Source organism: Coturnix japonica, chromosome 7 (assembly GCF_001577835.2).
Source record: "Coturnix japonica isolate 7356 chromosome 7, Coturnix japonica 2.1, whole genome shotgun sequence".
NCBI classification, from domain to species: Eukaryota; Metazoa; Chordata; class Aves; order Galliformes; family Phasianidae; genus Coturnix; species Coturnix japonica.
Genome location: NC_029522.1, coordinates 17,852,386 through 17,872,650, shown reverse-complemented (window position 1 = coordinate 17,872,650; position 20,265 = coordinate 17,852,386). Strand labels below are relative to the sequence as shown.

The 20,265-nt window shown below is 36.2% G+C and overlaps 1 protein-coding gene across 3 annotated transcripts in view; it reads left to right on the top strand.

Annotated features, from left to right (window-relative positions):
• DPP10 (dipeptidyl peptidase like 10) overlaps window positions 1–20,265 on the top strand; it is a 285,484-nt gene that overhangs the window by 240,230 nt on the left and 24,989 nt on the right. For all 3 annotated transcript variants that reach the window (XM_032445899.1, XM_015868601.2, XM_015868602.2), the window contains exons 6-11: window positions 5,082–5,134; window positions 5,235–5,316; window positions 11,742–11,862; window positions 14,277–14,431; window positions 14,854–14,951; window positions 19,565–19,688. In XM_032445899.1, coding sequence (XP_032301790.1) covers window positions 5,082–5,134; window positions 5,235–5,316; window positions 11,742–11,862; window positions 14,277–14,431; window positions 14,854–14,951; window positions 19,565–19,688 — 633 coding nt within the window. The remainder of the gene's footprint in view (window positions 1–5,081; window positions 5,135–5,234; window positions 5,317–11,741; window positions 11,863–14,276; window positions 14,432–14,853; window positions 14,952–19,564; window positions 19,689–20,265) is intronic.

Sequence of the window (20,265 nt, the reverse complement as noted above, 5' to 3'; positions counted from 1 at the left end):
AAATTTTTGCTGTAAGTTATACAAGACTCAAGAAACATTTTGCATAATAGTGTAACTAATAGAATTTCAAATGGCAGAGATATGTGGGGCTTTGCAAAGTAGTGTTGCAAAATGTTATTTTTTGAGTAATTCACTAATCTAAAATTATATATTGAAAAGTGATTGAGTTGTGTATCCAAATACAGGGTGGGCTGTTTTAACTCTTGATTTATCAGAAGTTGTTTCTGCAGTTATTTTCAGCTGCAGTTTGTATCATATTACTGTTCATTACATGAACTGAGTTTAACTGACTGTAATATAATTAGCATTTTGCAGTAGGTGTCTTTTTCTTGAGATAATTAATCTTACTGAAAAGTTATATATGGAATGGCTGAAGCTATAGCAAATTTTTAGAGGTGTCTTTTTTGTTTAAAGAAGATAAATTACGTGTCTGGAAATGCCGATTAAATTTATATCAGTTTGGCAGCAAATAGTTACTGCAGCTGGTAATATTTCATACCCCCAAAGCATTAATGCTAGCAATAAATTATTACCAGTGATTTGCAGTGGTTCTTACCAAACATGACAGGTAATTTATGTAGATTGAAACAAATAAATATGGTGCTTTCAATAGTTATAACCTTGTCATTTAACTTCTGTGCTGCAAATTCATCAGGCTAGCTGAGATTAACTCTTTGCAATTAGATGCAGAGCTTTCAGAAACAAGATATTCCACCTATAAATCCAGAAAACACCTTTAAAAAAAAGTAGAAATACACATGTGGACATCAATATTAGCCAGACTTTTAATCCTGATCAATTCTTTCCCAGAACTGAGTGGGAGCAATTGGATTCATAGATGTGTAGAAATTCTTCTCAGTATTACAGACACTGTTGTTGGTTATTTCTCAGGGCTTGCTCTGAAACCCATTGAAGAACCTGTTGGGAATCTCTGTTTGTATGTCATACTGATCAAATCCTGAAGAATCATAAGCTGCATTTCATGTGTAGGAGGTCAGGGTTGATCATAACAAGAGTTTCCAGGTGTATGAGCTACGAAGCAATGTATCATCAATGAGTTCATAATTAAGGCATGCTGAAAGGATTTGCTGGATTGTGGTGCAAATCCACAGCTCATGAAAGAATTAAATTCTTGCCTTTGCCTGTCCCAGATACAATCCAGATGAAATCAGTCATCAACTCTTCTGATTAAATTTGTGTTTAAGTGCTTGCTGAGTCTAAAACTGTGCAAATATCAACCAAATGCTTCATCTGCCATGAACAGAATGTACCATTTTATTCAGTCCCAGTGTGAACTATATCTGGAGTATGCTCATGTAAGTGTTCAGCTTTAGTAACAAAAGTCGCAGTCGGAGGTTCCACTGTATTTGTTGCCAGGCTTGGAAACCAACACTATTCCCTTTGTTAACACACATTATTATAAAAAATAAACATAAATTAAAAAGTGTTGTTCTGTTACTGTTACGGTGTTTTACTCAGACTATTCATTTGTGATGTAAAAGTTAACTCCCATTGGTTTTGTGCATCTGCACTTTGAAATTGATACTACAGAGCTATAATTGTTTTGCACTCAGGCAGCCACTTACATGAAACCCAAGCTTGGCCTTGCCAGCCATTGTCATCTCAGCTTCTATACTAGCAGCTCATATGCTGGAGAACACACGGAATCATATTGGGCAAACTAATGGAGAACATGAAAGATAATGCAGTTTTAAAGGAAAGTGGATTTCACCTAATAATATTATTGATAGCGTTATTAAATTATTTAACACACCACTATGTTTCTCTCATATTCTTTCTTTGCTTCTTGCACTTGATCATTGTTTGTAGCTTTGCTTCTTCTAGGGCCTCCTTTTTTCTCAGAGGGGGAAAAGATCTCCTTAGTGAAATTTTATTGTAGATTTGGTTTCCAAACTGGATGGGGTTCCATGTGTAATAGGGTAGGAATATTTCCTTTCATAATGATTGGTGAATCTTTATTGTGGCCCTGTAATTGCTTTACCATGGTAACATCTTTTGGTTGGTTTTGAGTACTAGTAGAGTTTTCTGTAATTATTCAAATGCTTAATTCAACTGTAGAAAAGAGGATGAAGGCAAAATCCTACTCGTGTTGCTATTCTTCAAGCTGTGCACAACAGCCATCCGCTCCTTTGTCTGGCACCCACCAAGGCATTTCAAAATCATCCCTACCCATTCCTCTGTTGTATTACACATCAACTTAAAAACCGAGAAATGCCACAGGTGAATGAAGAAGTGAGAGCACTGCAAGACATATTTCTTTTTGTTTCGCTGGTTTGGCATGTCCTTACCCCCATGATTTCTTGATTCACAGATGTCTTATGATATGTTCTTAAAAGGTTATTAACAAAGAAATACTACTGTTAGTTATAGATAAGTTTAGTTGCTGTTGTCATTGTTTTTCACCTGGGCTCAGGAACATTTGTTTTTCAGTAACACTGTTGTTATAGATAGCCTGAAAAGGTGAGACAGGATCTCTGAGAAGAGATGGTATCTTTTATGAGACCAATTGATGTAACCAGAAAAATAGAAAAGCTTTCAGGTACAAAAAATTTCTCACATTGGAATCTGTCAGCTCTGAACTGCTTAATAACATCCTTCTCTGCTTGCGAAGGAAGACAAGCTGTTTCTTCTTCTTTCTCTTTCTGTGAATAATTTTATCTGGGAGTCATGCAAGATATTGGAGCAGTTAAATTATACGTGTATCTTGCTAAGAGAGTATTGCACATTGTTCTGCATCTTGCTGGGCTATACATTGAGCTTCTTGACAATATTTCATTTCTATACACCTTAGAAGGACAGGGACATTCCTTGAAAGATAGAAAATAAAGGGCATATAAAACTTAGAACAATAAAAGTTGACATCTTGATTGATATGTGTAGATTTTTCTTGTTCTTCTTCGATATGTTCTTACTGTTGGCTGTTAGCTGAATAATAGATTGTTACTTCAATATATTTTGACTGGAACTATTTGTCTTGAAGGCACATTTCACTTTTTTCTTTCAGATACTTTATAATATAGTTCTGTAACTTGTGGGTTTTTTCCTACCCAAATACAGATAAATTTTTTAGTGTGGGGTAGCATCATGTGAAGTCCTACTTTCATTTGAGGATAGACTGAATTCAGAAGAAATCATAGAGTAGCTTGGGTTGGAAGGAATCTCAAAGATCATCTAGTTTTAACCACCCTGCTCTGGGCAGAGTTGATATAACAAAACCAGGTACTCGATCAGGCTGCCAGGGTCTCATCCCCAAACTGGCTGTGAGCGATTCCAGGTTTCACTCATCCACAATTTCTTTGGGCAGCCTGTGTCAGTGCCTCACAACCCTCTCAGTGAAAATTTTCCCCTGAAATCTAATGTAAATCTCCCCTTCTAGTTTAAAACCATTAACCTTGTCCTGTCACTACTAATCTACTCATCTAAAATCTATGATCTCTCTCGCTTACAAGCTCATTTTAGTATTGGAAGGCTGCTATCAGGTCTCCCCTGAGCTTTAATAGTAAATGTATATATGTGATATTTACCTGCTATGTTCTATGACAGAAGTTTTGGTGAAGGGAGGTATTTGCTGTCAGTCTTATCTAAAAATCTGTTGTCACCATTCTTAATTGGTTTGAACCCTACCAATGCAGAACAGCCATGGTGGCAAGGACCCTCACAGTATTCTGCCTTCATGTGTACTGTTATATCATTAAACCTTACTAGGCTCTTTTCTTTCTTTCATTCATTTTCCTTCACTGATATATCAGTGCAGAAATAACTTAATTTAGTCATAATTTTATTAGTACACATTGCACACACAAAAAAGGAGCAGTGAGGTAGAATCCCTAAAGTCTGTTTGTGTCTCTTCCAATAAGAATGTGGCTGGTGGTACTGGGGAATGTCTGATCCTGGTACTTTGAGGATCACTGATAAATCCCTTTGTTTAGTGCCAGTTGCGGTGCCAGATGTAATGTGTTAGGGAGCAGAAGACACGGTCCCAGCAGCTCATACAGCTCTGTGTAAGCTGCCAGTCTAAAAAAAAACTAAGATTTCACACACTCTTTTTTTTTTTTTAATTTAGATTATGATTATGATTTGGTTTATGGCTCTTGCAAGCAGGAATTTGGAAACTTTCTGATACTTCTTATAGCAAATATGAGTATTTTCAGGAAAACATCATCATTCCTTCTAAAAGTGTCTTCGTTATAATTATTTCCTTCTGTTGTGGACTTCTTTCAAAGCATCGATACTTCTAATGTCAAAGACATTAATATCTCTACATTAACATTTAGATAGAAATTTCATTAGAAGGGGAGAGTTTCAAATGAAATATGAAGAGTCCTTCTTGCTGTTATATCATATTTCTATTAAAGAAATGACTTGCTAGTTTAGCTTTTTTGTTGTTGAAAAAAAAATTGTGTAGTAACTTACTTTGAAAATACTCTGTTACAAACTCTTCTCAACTCTCCTGGCATTTCCTGATATATTTCTCCTTTTCCTGAAAAGATGGAAGACCAATTCCTCATCACTCCAACTATCTGTATGTTCAGCAGCTGCATGCAGGTGCCCCTTTGGGTAACATTTTGCAGTACGTGCCCTGTGCAGAAACCAAAATGATGATTTAACTGTTTATGTCTCTTCTATCTGCTTACCTCAAGCAATATATGATGCAAGCAGGCAGTCTACCAAGTATATAAATAGAAGTCCCAAAGATGTGTATTACTGACTAGATCTGTGTAACAAAGTATTATTTGACTGGATAGAAAACATACAATAATTTGCTTTGATTTAGTAGGTTTTAGCCCTTTGGCATGATGATTGGTCACATCATATGATGTACTATACTGTTTCTCTGCATGGATCTTCTGGCTCCACATGCTTTAGCTGTTATATTTTTCACTTAAATGACAATCTTTTCTGTTTTAGTTCAACAAAATGAAGACAGCAGCTTAAGAATATGTATTAACTATGTTTTTCTATCCCATCCAGAGAATTCTGGTTTCCTGGGATCATTGTAGTAGTCATCCTTAGGTTGAATATTTGTGTTTGTAATCTTTATGTTTTCTTTTCTGTCACAGGTTTTTCATTATTCTTATACAGCTTCATATGTGATACACAACATACACACACGGTAGGTCACACTGTTCTTTCAATTTGATGCCATTGTCACTAAATCTGTAAATAAAGCAATGCCAGCATATTCAAGTTAAAATCTTTATTTTCTTTTCAAGGGAAGTTTGGGAGTTAAACCCTCCAGAAGTAGAGGATTCAGTATTACAGTATGCAGCATGGGGTGTCCAAGGACAGCAATTGGTAAGCAGTCATTCAAAATGCTATGAAAAGCAGTTTGATAATTTACTTACTCTAGACAGAAGTAAAAACAAAAATTAAAAACCTGAATGTAAGTTATATTACATGGCTTTTACCTGGAAGTTGCATTACCTGGATTGCTGAATGTTGGTATCTTCCTGTTCCAGGGATGTTTTTATTTTCATAACAAGTTTGTATGTCTGACTTTTTTTCTTTGTTTGTTAGTTGTTTTCTTCTGTGTACAATAGTGAGAAGCTTAACACTCGAAAGTGGATGTGATAAATCCAATCAATTATTTTCATTAAGAGTATTACTGCCAAGGTAGTTTGCTGTATTGTAATTTGTAAGGTAATGTGCTGTATTGAATTCATAGTAGTAAAAACAAAATGAAATGTTTTATATACTGTTTTCCATCAAAAGTTTGATCATATTTTATGAACATAAATCACTCTTTATGACCAGCCTCAATATGAGAAGGAAAAAACAGAGATTCTTGAAACAATGTTGATTTTAAACTGATCTGGGTTGGTAGATGAAGATAAGAGAAAGACTTAGAAAAGCCTCTAAGCTTGTACTCTCTGAATAGGGGATTCACATATATTTGAAGTAACAATCTAATAATCTAATTAATGCTAACAGACATGATCCTAGAGCCTCCTTGAGTGTGTGCCTTGTTTATGTAGATAGGTTGTAAGTTCAGAGTCTTGCTTATCCATCAGGGTGGTGGGAACATAAAAAATGATTCTGGTTGGAATGCACTGTATCAAGTAAGTGGAGTCAGAAAGGAAAAAATTGGAGTGTTTGGTATGCTTCTATAATTGACCACATTATCAATAATGAGAGCATGGTAACAGAATTGATGGTGACAAATATGTAAGTTATTTATGAGGGGGTTTATGGAATGCAGTGGGTGTGCAGGTTGTAACAGAAAGGTGACTCATTTTCAAAACAGAGCAGAATTAAAAACCATTTTAAATTAATTGCCAACTTTTTCTGTGCTGCTCTTCTAATCTGAAGTGCAACTAAAAATACATGCAGTGATTTCTGGACGTGAATTTTTTGTTTTCCTGAGATTCCTGAGACTTAACTATCAAAAGCTTCAGAAAAAAACAGCAAATCAGAATAATGCTGTATCTGTTTTACCTAGATTGTCATACTTGAAATAGGTATGAATAGTTTTACATACCATCAGAGATTGTATCATATTAATTCTCAGAACTCCTAGAAAAAATAAATAGTAACCAGCCTTTTTTAGGTCCCATCTTAGTTGTGCAAAACAGAAAGTTAGTGTAACTTATACTTTGATTAAGATAATATTACTTTTTAGTGTCCCTGCTGAAGTTAATGTCATGCTTTAAAAATATCCTCCACTGCAGGCTTTATGGTGCCATGTGGTCTGCAGAATTCAGAATTGATATCTTTCATTAAAACACAGAATCTGTGCACTCTGAATGGTGCCAGGTATTGCCACAGAGATGTAAACCTGCCATGGTAGCATACTTAGGGATATCAGTTTGATGAGAATCTTTCATAAGAGTGTTCTCTTGAAGCTCTTTCTATGGCAGAAGGAGGTTTCTAAATGATAGACGTGTATTGCCAAATTACCCTTGAACTTCAGCATTCATGTAGAGGTAGATCTCTGAAATGAAGAGGTATAAAACCCTCCCAGTTTGCACTAACTTGGTGCTGTAACTGGTTGAAAGAGCCTTGATTAAGTAGTTTGGGATAACGTGCATTTGAATCAACTGTTTCTTGCTCTTTAATTAGAGTAATGGAATCTGTAAAGATGGAAAGCTCGGAGGGACATCTGCTGTTTGAGTCATGACATTTTGGTGTAAAATGGAAAGCCTTATGGGAGAACAAACTTTTTATCTAATGAGTTAATTTATTTTAATGTCACATAGCTATTATTTTTGAAGACAGTTTCCAAGGTCACACTCTTCCTCCACAGCACTTGATGCAATATGGATAGTTTTTATTATTTGTCACTAGAAAGATTACTTAATCAGTAGCAGTCAGTGACATTTGGTTAGAAGTTCTCTTCAGTTTGACACAGCTTGTAAAAAAAAGTTTTACATAGTTGACACCTTAATTTCATTCTAGGTGGTACATGTTTATTTTGTGTGGCATACTTCTTATTCACTTCTATTAACAGTTATCCACGGGAGTCACTTTGCCTTTGTATTTATAGTAGGTATTTTATGTTATTTATTGAATTGAGCTTATTATTCTCATAATATATTATGTGGTCATGAAAGGAACTGAGTTATATATTTGGGTGGGTAAGCATAAATAGCAATCAATTGAGTTATGTCTGAATATTTATTCATAAATAAATCCATATTTTAAAATGGCAGAAATGAATGGTTTAGCTCTCTAGAAAACTAAAAAACAAATAACCTTGTATAAGCTTGATAGCTTTCAACACGAAAGCATTATGAAACGATTGAGCTTTTATTATGCTTTAACATGATTTAAGTCCTCGTTGTGTAGAATTACCTACTATCTCATACACACAATGAGCAATTTGTTACTGCAGCTGAACTGTGGACTCAAGTTGCTCTCATCAAATTTTGGAAAATATATAAAATATTATGGAGCAAAGTTTCCCTCTTGTTCCAATATTGGAACAGGATACTTATAACTAAAGGCACAGAAGCTGAACTATGTACAAAAAGAAAATGAGGAAAAAAAAAAAATTCTAAAGGGAACAGACCTCACTTAATATTAAAACTGTAAAACCAAACAAAAGGAAACTCATTAACTAAACAGATCCAAACTTGATTTTCATTGTCATAAATAAATATGCTCTTAAATTTCTTAAACCAGCATTGTGAAATGTACGTGTTCTTTGCCTTTCCATCTAAGTTATTAAATTTAAGTCAAAACCTGAATGATTAGTTTCTCTGAAGGTATTATACAGAACGAATCTCCATCTTCTATTCCTAAGTGCCCCTTCATTTAAAAATGGAGAAGATAAGTACTAAATGCTCTCTGGTTTCAAAAGTGATACTCAGTATGAAATAATTTCTCTGGATCTCATAAGAAAAGGAAGATCAAAGATTGGATGTATTCTGTAAATGTTTTGAGAGCTCTAGAGAGCATGGACATTTAGAACTGGAAGCAAGGTGTTGCTGAGCACAGAATTTGCTTTGTCACTTAATTGCTTAGTGAAATGAATGTGTCCTGGTATAAAAGGTAACTAAAATTTCAAGTGGTAAAGGTTAGATATTGCTAGCCCTTTGTGAGAATAGCTACTTGGCTCCATCTGAAAGATGTGAAGAAATAATGAGAAAATCATGTTTTATAGGGGCGTTATTCCTCTACTGCTCTTTTTCACGTGGAGCAGTAAAAGGCCCAACATCTTAATAGTGAATGATTTGAGAATGGAGATAAAATATGTTTACGCTTCCCTCTCCCTGATTCTTACAACAAAAGATGTCTCCTCTCCTTTTTCCTGATTCTTATTCTGCTGTCACAACTCTAGAATGCAACTAATGTGCAAGTCAGTATCTAAAACATGCACACATGTAAATGAACTTTGCATTTCTGTAACTGTTTAGTGAGCAAATATATTGGAAATCTGTCATATCATCATGCTAGAAAGCCAATTATTTGTTCATATAGTTATTTGTTTATATATATTTACACACAGTTACTCAAAGAGGAGTATGGATAGGCCTAGATGCAAATGTTTAGTAGGAGCAATCACTGGGGTTTGTCTTCACGGCAGCCTGTAGGGAGCGAAGAAAGCAGAAATGCTTCCCTCTTGTCTAGACAAATCCTGTTGTTCAGCAGGTGTATGTGCAACAAAGCATATCTGAATGTTCACACTTAATTCTGCTAGCTAATATTAACTGCAGGTCCAGTAGATCATAAAATAGGACTGCTGAGCTTCTTGTGTGAAAATTGCATAGCTTTTGGTAATGCAGAAGCAGAAGTCTAAAATTGTTTAGTAACAGTCACCCAGGAAAAGTAAATATACAGACAGGAAGAAGAGGGACCAAAATCTGATTCTACTGTTTTGCTAAATCAGAATTGGGCAAGATGAGGTAGCAGTATTTATTGCAGACTGTATTTTTACAAACTCTGCAATCCACCCAAAAGCACTGCAGGCAAACCTACAGCCATGGATTGGGTGATGTATTCATTTAGTCAATTGATGTTTGCTATCAAAACCAACTGACCAACAACAAAAAAACTACTGAAGTCTTATACAAAATAATTTGATGGATTTTAGTGAATGTCAAATTCTGGTTTCGTTGGAAAGCCATCTTAATTATCATGTGTCAAATAAAGAAAGGGCAGCGCTTCCTCAGTTTTATTGGAAAGCAAGGAAGTAAACATCAGTGTTATCGTGGAATTTCTAATATCCTGTGCATTCAGCCCTGGCATATTCCATGTTAGTGATAACTAATCTTGTACCTACATTATAAGTGCATGCCTGCTGTTCTTTATGGTACATTTATAAGTGTTCTAAATCATAATTAAATATAATAGCCTTGTGGATTGTTTGTGGTTGTTCAGAAATGGTAGTGCTAGCACATTACTGTGATGCAGTGGCATTAATCTCGATAGCAGAGAAGTTGTGCTTCAGTGTTCTGTTCTACATGCCATGCATGGCAGCTTTGTTACTGCCAAAATAATGTTAAAGTATTGCAGCTGACAGACGGGAAAAAAAAGACTGCATGTGTTGTTGGGTTGTACGTGTTTTGAGGTCCCTGTTTTGTAGTGATCACCAGCTGCTTCCTTGTTTGCAGTGTGTCTGATGATTTTGAAACAGATCATGCAAGGGTAGGTTTTTGTCTAACGCTGATTTGCTGTACCAGCACAAATCGACAGTTTAACTCCAAGTCCTTATTCCTAAGAGGTGAAGGAGATAAATAATGGTAAGTGAGCACTTTTAGACAGTCATGAGTAAGTGCCTGACATCAGGGTTAGTAATTAACCATGCCTTGTTGTTACTTCTACTTTTCCTTTTATCTTAGGAAAAAAAAAAAACCAACTTTGAATGTGGAAATATATATTGAATTATATATATTGACGTGAAGTATTTGTCAGTATTAATTGAAAAACCTGATACATCCACAGTTCTCTATTCTTTTTTTTCTCTTGTCATGAATGCTGGATCACATAAGCTTCCATAAACATTCAACTACATCAAATATTGTTTATTAAACTATAATTATAACTTCTGGTCAGTACGTTTTGGATTATTCAAACTTCAAACTGGACCAAATATTTTTACTTCTGTTTTTATCTCCTTGCAGAGTTCTGATTTACCAATCGAAATCACTATCCCGAGTCATCCTTGATTCACAGGAATGGTGAAAAAATTCTGAGCTTTATTGCTTTAAGCAGCAGAATCACGAAGTAGCTACTATTAGATATCAAGAAATGCCATTAGTTTGGGGTCTCAGAGGAAAATCTATTTCAGATAGTAATTTAGAGGAGGAGAGAACAGCAGTAACAGCAATAATAATACTTAGTAGTATTTTCCCATAAGTTGTTTGTCATAGAAGTATGAGAAAATAATAAATGACTAGGCTTTTAAAATGCTGCTTGGTGAAAATATATTTACTTATTAGCTGCCTCTGTGACTCCATATATCAGCATATGATGATTAAATCCTGTAACACAAATTTTATGCTGTATACTACTTCTCTTGTGCTACTAGTTGTATTCTCTTCATGTGATATTGGTCTTAGATTGATTCCATTGTTAAGCTGTGTAGAGACATATGTGACAGTTGTAATTTCACAGGAATGCAAAAAAAAAAAAAAAAAAAAAATGGCAACAAACCCAAATCATATGTTTATTTGTTATTAACCTCACCTGGGGAAAATGTCTTCAGTGAAGAAACTTGTGATACTGAATACCTAAAGCGTGTTGCAGTGAAGTGCTTGAAGGCCTCCCAGTAGATGGGAGGAAGGTGGGGATGCAGCAGTGTGTGATTTAGTTTTGCACTCTCAGTAAGTTTTCACACTGATATAAAGCCACAGTTTTCATTTATGATGTGTATGCTGTGCTGTATGTGCTTGCAGAACTGTGTCTAATTTCTAGGCTAGAAAGACAGAAGATTTTATTAGATAAAATGGAATAAGAGGAATTGTTTTCACTATTCAACTGCTGTAAAACTGGCCTCTACCATTCTGAGGAATGCAGTAATGTTTCTTAAAGCGAATAAAAGCATTCAAACTCCAAAAACTATTTCAAAGGAAGAATTTGGCCTAGCATAAGTATTAAAAGTTTGCTTACTTTGTCCAAATTGATAGTGAAAGGAAATATGTAGCCTATGTCAGAGGAAACTCATGATTAATTATTCTGTTGGCTGTTCTGAACCTGAGAAAATTATGTATTGCTTGCTGAGCATTCATTTAAATCTAAGAAGGTGTTATTTTTTCTTCCTTCCCTCTTACCTCATCCAGATTTTTATTTTTGAAAACAACATCTATTACCAGCCTGATGTAAAGAGCAGCTCATTGCGCCTGACATCTTCAGGAAAAGAAGGAATTATTTTTAATGGAATTGCAGACTGGTTGTATGAAGGTGAGCCGGGCAGATATTTATGTTTATTAAAACAGATAAGGGGTTCTTGTACAGAACCAACAGTAAAAATCTATTTCAGAAAATGCTCACAGGTTGCTTTCATTCTTTTGACTTCACATTTTTTTGCAAGGTTGCCTTTTTATCTATCCATACTTTGTATCGAGTGGTGTTTTGCATATAACAATGCTTCCTGAGAAAGAGGAATTTATTTTCTACCAAACTATCAGCTGAACTATGAATATTAGATGATGTGTTAAAAATGTACTTAGTAGTGAAATCCTAAATACAGTGGGTTTTCACTACCTACTTCAGTGGGGCTGGTATTTCAAGTAGAGCTGTTCAAATGAAACTAAACACATTGTATATTTTGCTTATTTAGAATAACTCCACTTGTTCCTTTGGAACTATTCTGGGTTTGCACACATTTAAGGAAAGAAAGGATTTGGTTTGATGCTTATGTGAATAACTGTGCCAATCCATCCTAGTCCTATCTAAAAACATGGACAAATCATAGCATGGAAGGAGTCTTGGCTATATTTTCCTTCTTTTCTGCTGCATATAAATCAGAAGGTTATGTCTGGTGTATCACTTTCTTTTTTAAGCTGTGAACTCTTCAGTATTTGGTGTTCTGGGCAGAAGCGTGACCTGCAAGGGACTCCATCCCCAGAAAGCAGGCAGTAAGATTGCACTTGACTTTTAAGAAGATACTTGAATACAAGTTGAGTGTTTTGGCAATATTTTAATATTGTCATTGCTTCTACCTCAGCAGCAGCTTCTACTTTTGTTTAAAGCAAGTCAGAATACACTTCAGCAGTTGGATTTGATCCTTATGGGTCCCTTCCAACTCAGGATGTTTTGTGATTCTGTGAAAGTGTGCTGTTGCTGACAAGCTGTGCCAGAATGCAGTGGAGGACAGCTCAGTCTGTGTGCTTCCAGTCTGCTGGAAGTAGATTGAAGTAGTTTTTCTGTAACTTCATTTGTTTTAAAGGTAAGTGAAGCTGTTGGTGAAACAAATGATTTTTCTTTTAGCTGTACACATTTCACAATGAATAGAGGAAGAAGACGGGTAAACTTGGAAAGAGCAGCTAGTTCAGGAGTGGCTATGATGCTTTTCTGAGGTTATGCCTCTGCTTCTCTCTGTGTACCCATCCTTCATAGAGACGCACATGAAAGTAATTTTGTGTAAATAACCTAGTTTGAATACAAACGCAATTACTAAATGATCGCACTATTAAAAATAATTAAAGCATGCACAATTATTTTTGTTATCTGATATGCCCCATTCATTCTCTGCTGGTCACCTGTGTAAAAGGCTTTAGGTATGCAGTCTGGGAGCAGAAGCAAGACCCAGAATATACAGCTTTGAAGATAGGTCCCAGCTTTGTTGCTCCTTCCCTAGAGACTTTAACTCATTCAGCCACAATGCTTTCAGAATCTGATTTGTGTCTTGTTGAGTGTCCTTTGACAATTTAAGTGGTTTTTGTAGGTAGACTCTTAAATTATGTATGCTGTCAGGCCTCTATTCTGGCTGTTATGTCATTCTCAACTAGTTTTACAGCCAAGTTCTTTAATTTAAATATAAAATACTTGCAAAAAAAAAGAGTTATCAAATACATATTGAAAAACATCCAAGTCTTTTCACAGTTGGAAGACAAATAACCCATACAGGGTGAATTTGGAATTGGTCACAATCTGCTTTACTGGTATTCCAGTTGTGTGTGCTGCTTCTGTGAGTGCTTCTGTTCTTAATTCCTAGCATAAATAGAAGAAAACACTTCATTACATTTAGAGAATGACTTTCATTTGGCAATCAAAATTTGGATTAAAATCAAATAAAAATAGATTTAAAACAGGTATTTAAAATTATTTTTGAGAAGATAAATTGCAAAAAAATTAATCTGAGCTGACCTTAAAAGCCCACAATTATTGCACTCCAAAAATCACTACATGAGTGCAACCATGTGAGGATCTGCATGCTCCAACCTACCACAGGTCAGAGAAGTTGGGTATAATAAAATCTAAAAAAAAAGTTTAAAAAAAAAAAAAGTTTTTAAAAAAAAAGTAGATGGTCAATCCTAAAAGAACTCTCAATTAAAGTTGTCCAAAATGTTTAAAAATTATTAAACTCGTATAATAAAATGTAACAGAACTAAATGTGTGACAATTACACTTATCTTTCACATTTACAATAATGTATTGATGTCAGTGAAAGGACTCATTTGAAGAAGATGGGGCATATTTGATCTTTTCCTATGCCTTGTTATCCAAACATACAGGCAGTATAATGTGAAATTAAAGGAATTACAACAGGCACATTTCAAGTAGCCACAGAAAGAATAAAACAATGGCAACTGGTTAAGCTGGGAAATTTGAAGTACTTACTGTTATGATGCTGAGGAGATCTTTTTTTGCAGAGGAACTTCTCCATTCTCACATTGCCCACTGGTGGTCTCCGGATGGTGAAAGACTGGCATTCCTGACCATAAATGACTCCCTCGTGCCCAACATGGTTATTCCTCGGTTTACTGGAGGCTTATATCCAAAAGGAAAGCAGTATCCATACCCTAAGGTAAGCTGAGTATGAGTGTAGTCCATGTGTAGTCCACACCCTCCTATTTCCTGTTCAGTGCTGGTATTCACCTGTATGAAAGCAGTGTTTCTGGAGAGTAATAGAGGCTGATTTGGTTCACATTGCTTTTCAGGAAATATTGTGTTTTTTTTTCTAGTAGACCGTAGCTCTTCTCGCCGGAAGGAAATTATCAGGTGAGGGAGCAGAAGACAGAATGATTCATAGCAATTTCATCATGAGTTTCATCAATGCGCCACTTCTGAGAGTAGAGTAAAACATTTGTAGGACTGCACAAGAAAAAGGATACTGTAACCTTAAATAATATAATACATTAAAATCTGTATACGTGTGATATACATATAATATAATGCTTCCAGCTTTATCCCCTTGCCTCTAAAGCTCCTGTTTTCTTTTTTTCAAAGGCAGGTCAAACGAACCCAACAGTAAAGCTGTTCGTAGTTAATCTGTATGGACCAGCACATACATTGGAACTGATGCCACCTGACAGCTTTAAATCAAGGTATTTGATTTCACTGTTAGGTGAAACTTGTCTTTCATTTACTGTGATTATCACTCAGCCTAATGGTTGCCATTTTTACTTCACTCTTTTGTATTTGGCTGGAATGCACTTGATCTGATTCTTACAGCTGGACATAAAGACAATGAGGTCAAATACATACGATTTGCTCCTCTTAGACAACTCAGGGATCTGGAATTTGCTTATCTCCAATGTTCTGAGAAGCTTCATTTCTCTTGAAATTAGGAATACTAAGATGGAGTCGAGAAGTCCAAATGCTGCCTTGGTTCTGAGCTTGCTGTGGCATTCATTAGTAGCCTTTCTTGCTGTGAGTCACCTTGTTGATTTCTGTTCCTGAAATGAAATTACAGAACACAGAGGTGTACTATTAATGCATAGAACACATTATCAGGCTATTCCATCATTTAGAGATGAATATCTTGAACTTGTTAAATGTATTAGGTTACGGAAATTTAGTTTCTCCCCACAGCTGACAGATGCAGGGAGGTGGCAGGGGAAGTGGTGCCATCAGGTCACACAGACTAAGAAGGTCTATGCTGTGCCTGTGCTTGATAGGAAGGTCATCAGAAGAAACCATGCTGGGGTTTCATGTTTTCATATTTCAATCATTTTGATTGATTTTAATTAATGTTTTGTAATGGAACTAGAGACATGAACTTGAGTTAATATAAATTTAAATAACAGCCTCTATGCATTTCCAAATCAACATAATTATTTGGAAGCTTTTTATATACTTCTAGCTTGAAATCAGCTTTTGATTCTCGAAAGGTTTCTGTACCTTCTGCAGCCAGTTTTTCTGAGCCTTACAATGGGATAGAAATCTTACTTGATTCTAACTCAAGTGGAAAAGATGCAGGGGGCAGTTTTGTATTAAGAAAACAAGGTTTCGTTTTCAGCTGTTCTTAGACATCCTGTCTAGTCACTTCTTTCAAGCTTCTTTCCCTCTTCTCTTCTATAACTGTGCAATAGCAATACCTATCTCACAAGGTTAATGCAAAGGATTTATTCATTACTGCACCTTTTATCAAATGGCTCTAATATATTCAGTCAAAGCCTCCAGGATAAAAGTATATTCACTGGGTTTATTTTATTGAAGCTTTCCTTCTCAGTGCCAAGATATTGATGGATTATTCCCTTCCCTGTTCAGTGGGAAGAAATCTAAGTTCTATAAATAGGGCAGAACTGAGCCGGGCATGGCTGTCCCAAAGGGACTCATGGCTATGGCCCTGCAGATGACCATCAGCACGTCTGGGCTACCAGAGTGGCCGGGTCTGAGGCTGAGTAGGTGGGGAGTGAGGCTACATGGCTTGGCTGCGATGTTGGCTGCTGACACCAATGGAAATGGGCCTGGAAAAGCTACTCCTGCCCTAAAAGTCCCAGAGGAAGGCTTCAGTTCATCAATGTGTGCCTACAGCAAGCAGCAAGCCAAAATGCTAACTACAGTTGTGTTCGCTACTTTGCAGACTGTGAAACCATTTGTGTTAAATTTTTCACATGAGTTTTTGAGAATTGCATTTTTTATTTGCATCTGTAAATACTCCTACAGTTTTCAATATACTGCAATGAAAGTAATTTAAGAACATGGCAGATATTTTAGAGCACTGTTCAAGATTCTGTTTCTTAATAACCTGCCAGCAAACAAGTAGAACATAGTAGTTTGGCTTTCTTAAGGTAAGCCCCATTGTCCTTATTATCCAAGCCTACTAATACCATCAGCAAAAGTAAGATTCCTTTATTCATTGCTATTTCTCATTTTTAAAACTTTTTTTTTTCTTTTTTTTTTTTCCCCCCTCATGTTATCTTAAGGCTATTTTAAATCTAAGTATCTGATGCTCAAACTTAATTAGGACTGTAAATACACTTGCAGCATAATACAGTGCAAATCCCTTTGCTTTGTTCAGCTTATTGCCTCTGCAGACTTTGTTGAAAACATACTGCAGCAGCTAGCAAAACGTGCATGTATCCCTCAGCACATACAAGTGAAACAAGGCCAGCTAAACGTTCTTCAACAGGGATAAAGATTTTAGAAAACTGCTTAACTTCCTCCCCAGGAGTGCAGATCAACACAGATAATCAAAATAAATGAAAAACATTCAATAAGAAAGGAAGACTAAAAAAAGTTTGGGTGTGCAGGCCTGGCAAAAGATGATAAGCACTTTTGATATCTAACTTGCTTTTATCAGCACTGAGAAATGAACCCAGATTTCATTGAGTTATAAGTCTTTAAAAAGAAAAGTATTATTGCTGTATACTCAGGATAAGCATTTGTTTTCTTCACACCTCTCACTGAATATTCTCTGTCTGCATCAGGCCCCAGGATGACACCTTACTTAAGAAAGCTTACTGCTTTGAATTCAGGAAGGAAAAAGGCTTAGAGTAGATGAGAGGGATGAGACCCTAAAATACTGAGAAGAAGATTTTATTAGATATGAGGACTGGCTAAAATGAAAACCATAGGTCTGCAAGGGAAGGATTAGACAAAGTTTTCTTGACAACCACGGGTTTTGATGGTTGTGTTTAGAGTTAGGTGGTGGCAGTGTCAGTGGGAGGATGAGTATCAACAAACTGGTTTTGTGATTGCCTTGATCCATGTTATAGTGTCTCTGATGTGAGAAAAGGGATCAGTGAGGTGAAACATGGCAACTGGCTACATACGGCGCTGGGAAAAGAAAGTTGGGAAAGGGGTGAAAAGATAGCTTGAATGAGAGCTACAAGAGGGTAAGGTCGACTTTGATTAGGCCGATTAAATACTGAAACTGGATTATGTCTCTGCCATGCTGCTCCGCTGTGATACCATCTGATAAAACATGTTTTTTCTCCTACAGACTTCTGACTATGCTGCATGTCTTGGCCTATAACAATGCTGCTACCTTGTATGTGTGTTTATGCAGTGTGTCTATTCTGAATTATAAAGGAATATTACTTAGAGGCAGTATTTTATTTCGGAAGGATGTTTTTTGTTATGTATACATACACTGTACTGCACTCCTGATAGACAAATCATAATGTAGTGAATTTTGAATGTAGTTGTATGCAGAGTTGATAGGAGGGGAGAAAAAAGGAGTTTTTAAATGATCCTTTGCTTTCACCTTCAGTGGTCATGGAGCTTATGACCATGATGGGAGAGGATATTATGGTTTAGTTTGGACTATTAATTACTATACCAGCTGCTTTCCAAATGAGTAAATATCCTATTTCCATCCCTCCCTGCAGATGTTTTCAAGTGGAACAGCTCAGTCTCTGTTTTGTAGAATTCAGCTCAGGGATAACTCAGGCACTAGGGACAGTAGATTCTGTCTTCGTACTGAAGTACATGGAGAGAGGCTGTTCTTATACATGTGTTTTGAACATTTCCTTTTGGCTGTCTTCGGACTCCTGTATGCAGAGGGAAAGACATGCAGTTCTTATTTCTTAAGTTCTGCTCAGGGGAACCAATTACCCTAGGTCTGTTGTTGCACTATGGTTTGTTTGTTGGATTTTTGTGTTGTTGGCTTTGTCCCAGAGCCTTATGTTAGATCTTGTGTTGTTTTGGTGTACATTTTTCTCAATGATAAGGATTGGAAGCAATTTTCAAACAAAAAAAGGAGAAATAGACTCACAATATGGCTGAAGTCACTATGTCCAGTTATCATTCCAGTATCTACATGTGAAAATATTTATTTAAATAATAGAAAATAGAAGTTAAAAGCAAATTTTATGTATTGAGTTATTCAGCTGTGTTGCTACCATAGAGCAGCTTATAGGTTGGGTAACTGCAGAGAATTGCAGACTCCTGTGCTCAGCACCAGAGTTGGACACAGCTTTGCTGCTGGCACTGCTCAGCATCTTTGATCTAGTAAGATATCTTTTGAATGCATAATTAAATATGTGTTGTCAAAACATGATGAGATCTCCCTCGGTATTAGATTAAAAACCTAGCTGTATGCAAATGGTGACCCTTGTTTACAAATGGGGCCGAGTTTCCAAACAGGTTCTCACCACTGTTGGCATGTAGCTTGGCTGGACTCTTTTATGCAGAGGTCTCATTGTTAAATACTTGATATTTTATAGCAAGTGACTTTTTGAAGTGGTTTCACCTGCCCTGTAATGTTACAGACCTTTTTATCTGAGCTAAATTCTCTTACAAAACTGTGTATATTCCCAGGTGTGTTTCTTATGGGAAAATACTGGCTTCTGTCAGAATTTAGTGTTGGTTTTTAAGTTGCCTGACAAGTACATGGCTTATGCGTGTTCACAGACATATGCCTCATAAACTAATGTTTCCCAGTTGGAACAGTTTATGCCCTACCAGTGGCAGTGGAAAAGTTGCTAATGGAGTACAGCTATCTCAGGGGAATGGGATCAGCACACTGGGTTTGAGTCTTCCTGCTCAGTGCCTCCAGGAACAGATATTGGGCATTTGGGGTTATTTTCCCCATCCCATAGTGCTGATCTTGTCATGCATACAAGTCTTTCTATATTTCTTTTACTCGGTATTTGATGAACTGTTTTTTTTTTGTTTGTTTGTTTTGTGATTTTTTTTTATTTTTATTTTTTTGGAATGACTAATCTGAAGCAGAAATGACCTGAGCGTTATGTTTCTATTGTCTATTTAGGGAATACTACATCACCATGGTGAAATGGGTGAGCAACACCAAGGCTGTGGTGAGATGGTTAAACAGACCCCAGAATACCTCCATCCTGACAGTCTGTGAAGCAACAACTGGAGCTTGCAGCAGAGTAAGTCACGTTTCTTTCTAAGTTTTCTTTTCAAGGTTTCTTTCTGCATTTTGTTTTCATTTTCAGAAAATATTTTTGGAAATCAGTTTTGCAGATGCTGCTGTTGCAAACTGAACGTAATTAGTCAGCAGGGAAGAAATAGATGTGAGAACATTCCACGTCTGGCTAAATGATTTCATGCAATGAGCAACCTCGAGTGACATTTTCAGAATTACTCAACTTTGTTCATTCATTAGCATCAGTGGAAACTGCAGTTGCTGAATGTCATGTACTGTGGATATAGCTAGTGCTGCAGCAAGCTTGTCTTCCTTCATATACTTTCATGTTGCTGATCTCTGCTCTCTCCTCCTACAGAGTTTCATTTCAGATCTTTCTGGCTCTTACAGCTTACATACTTTAAAGGAAAGCATGTAAAATTCTGATAGTCCTCACAGATTCAGCAGCGAAATTAAGTAACTTCAGAAGAAAACAGAAAAGCAGCAGAGATATTTCAGTTTTGAGAGTAAGCGAACCTGAAAAACATTTTTCTACTTGAGTGCAGCCTCTTGACATCCTTTGACCCAGGCTTTGACTTCTT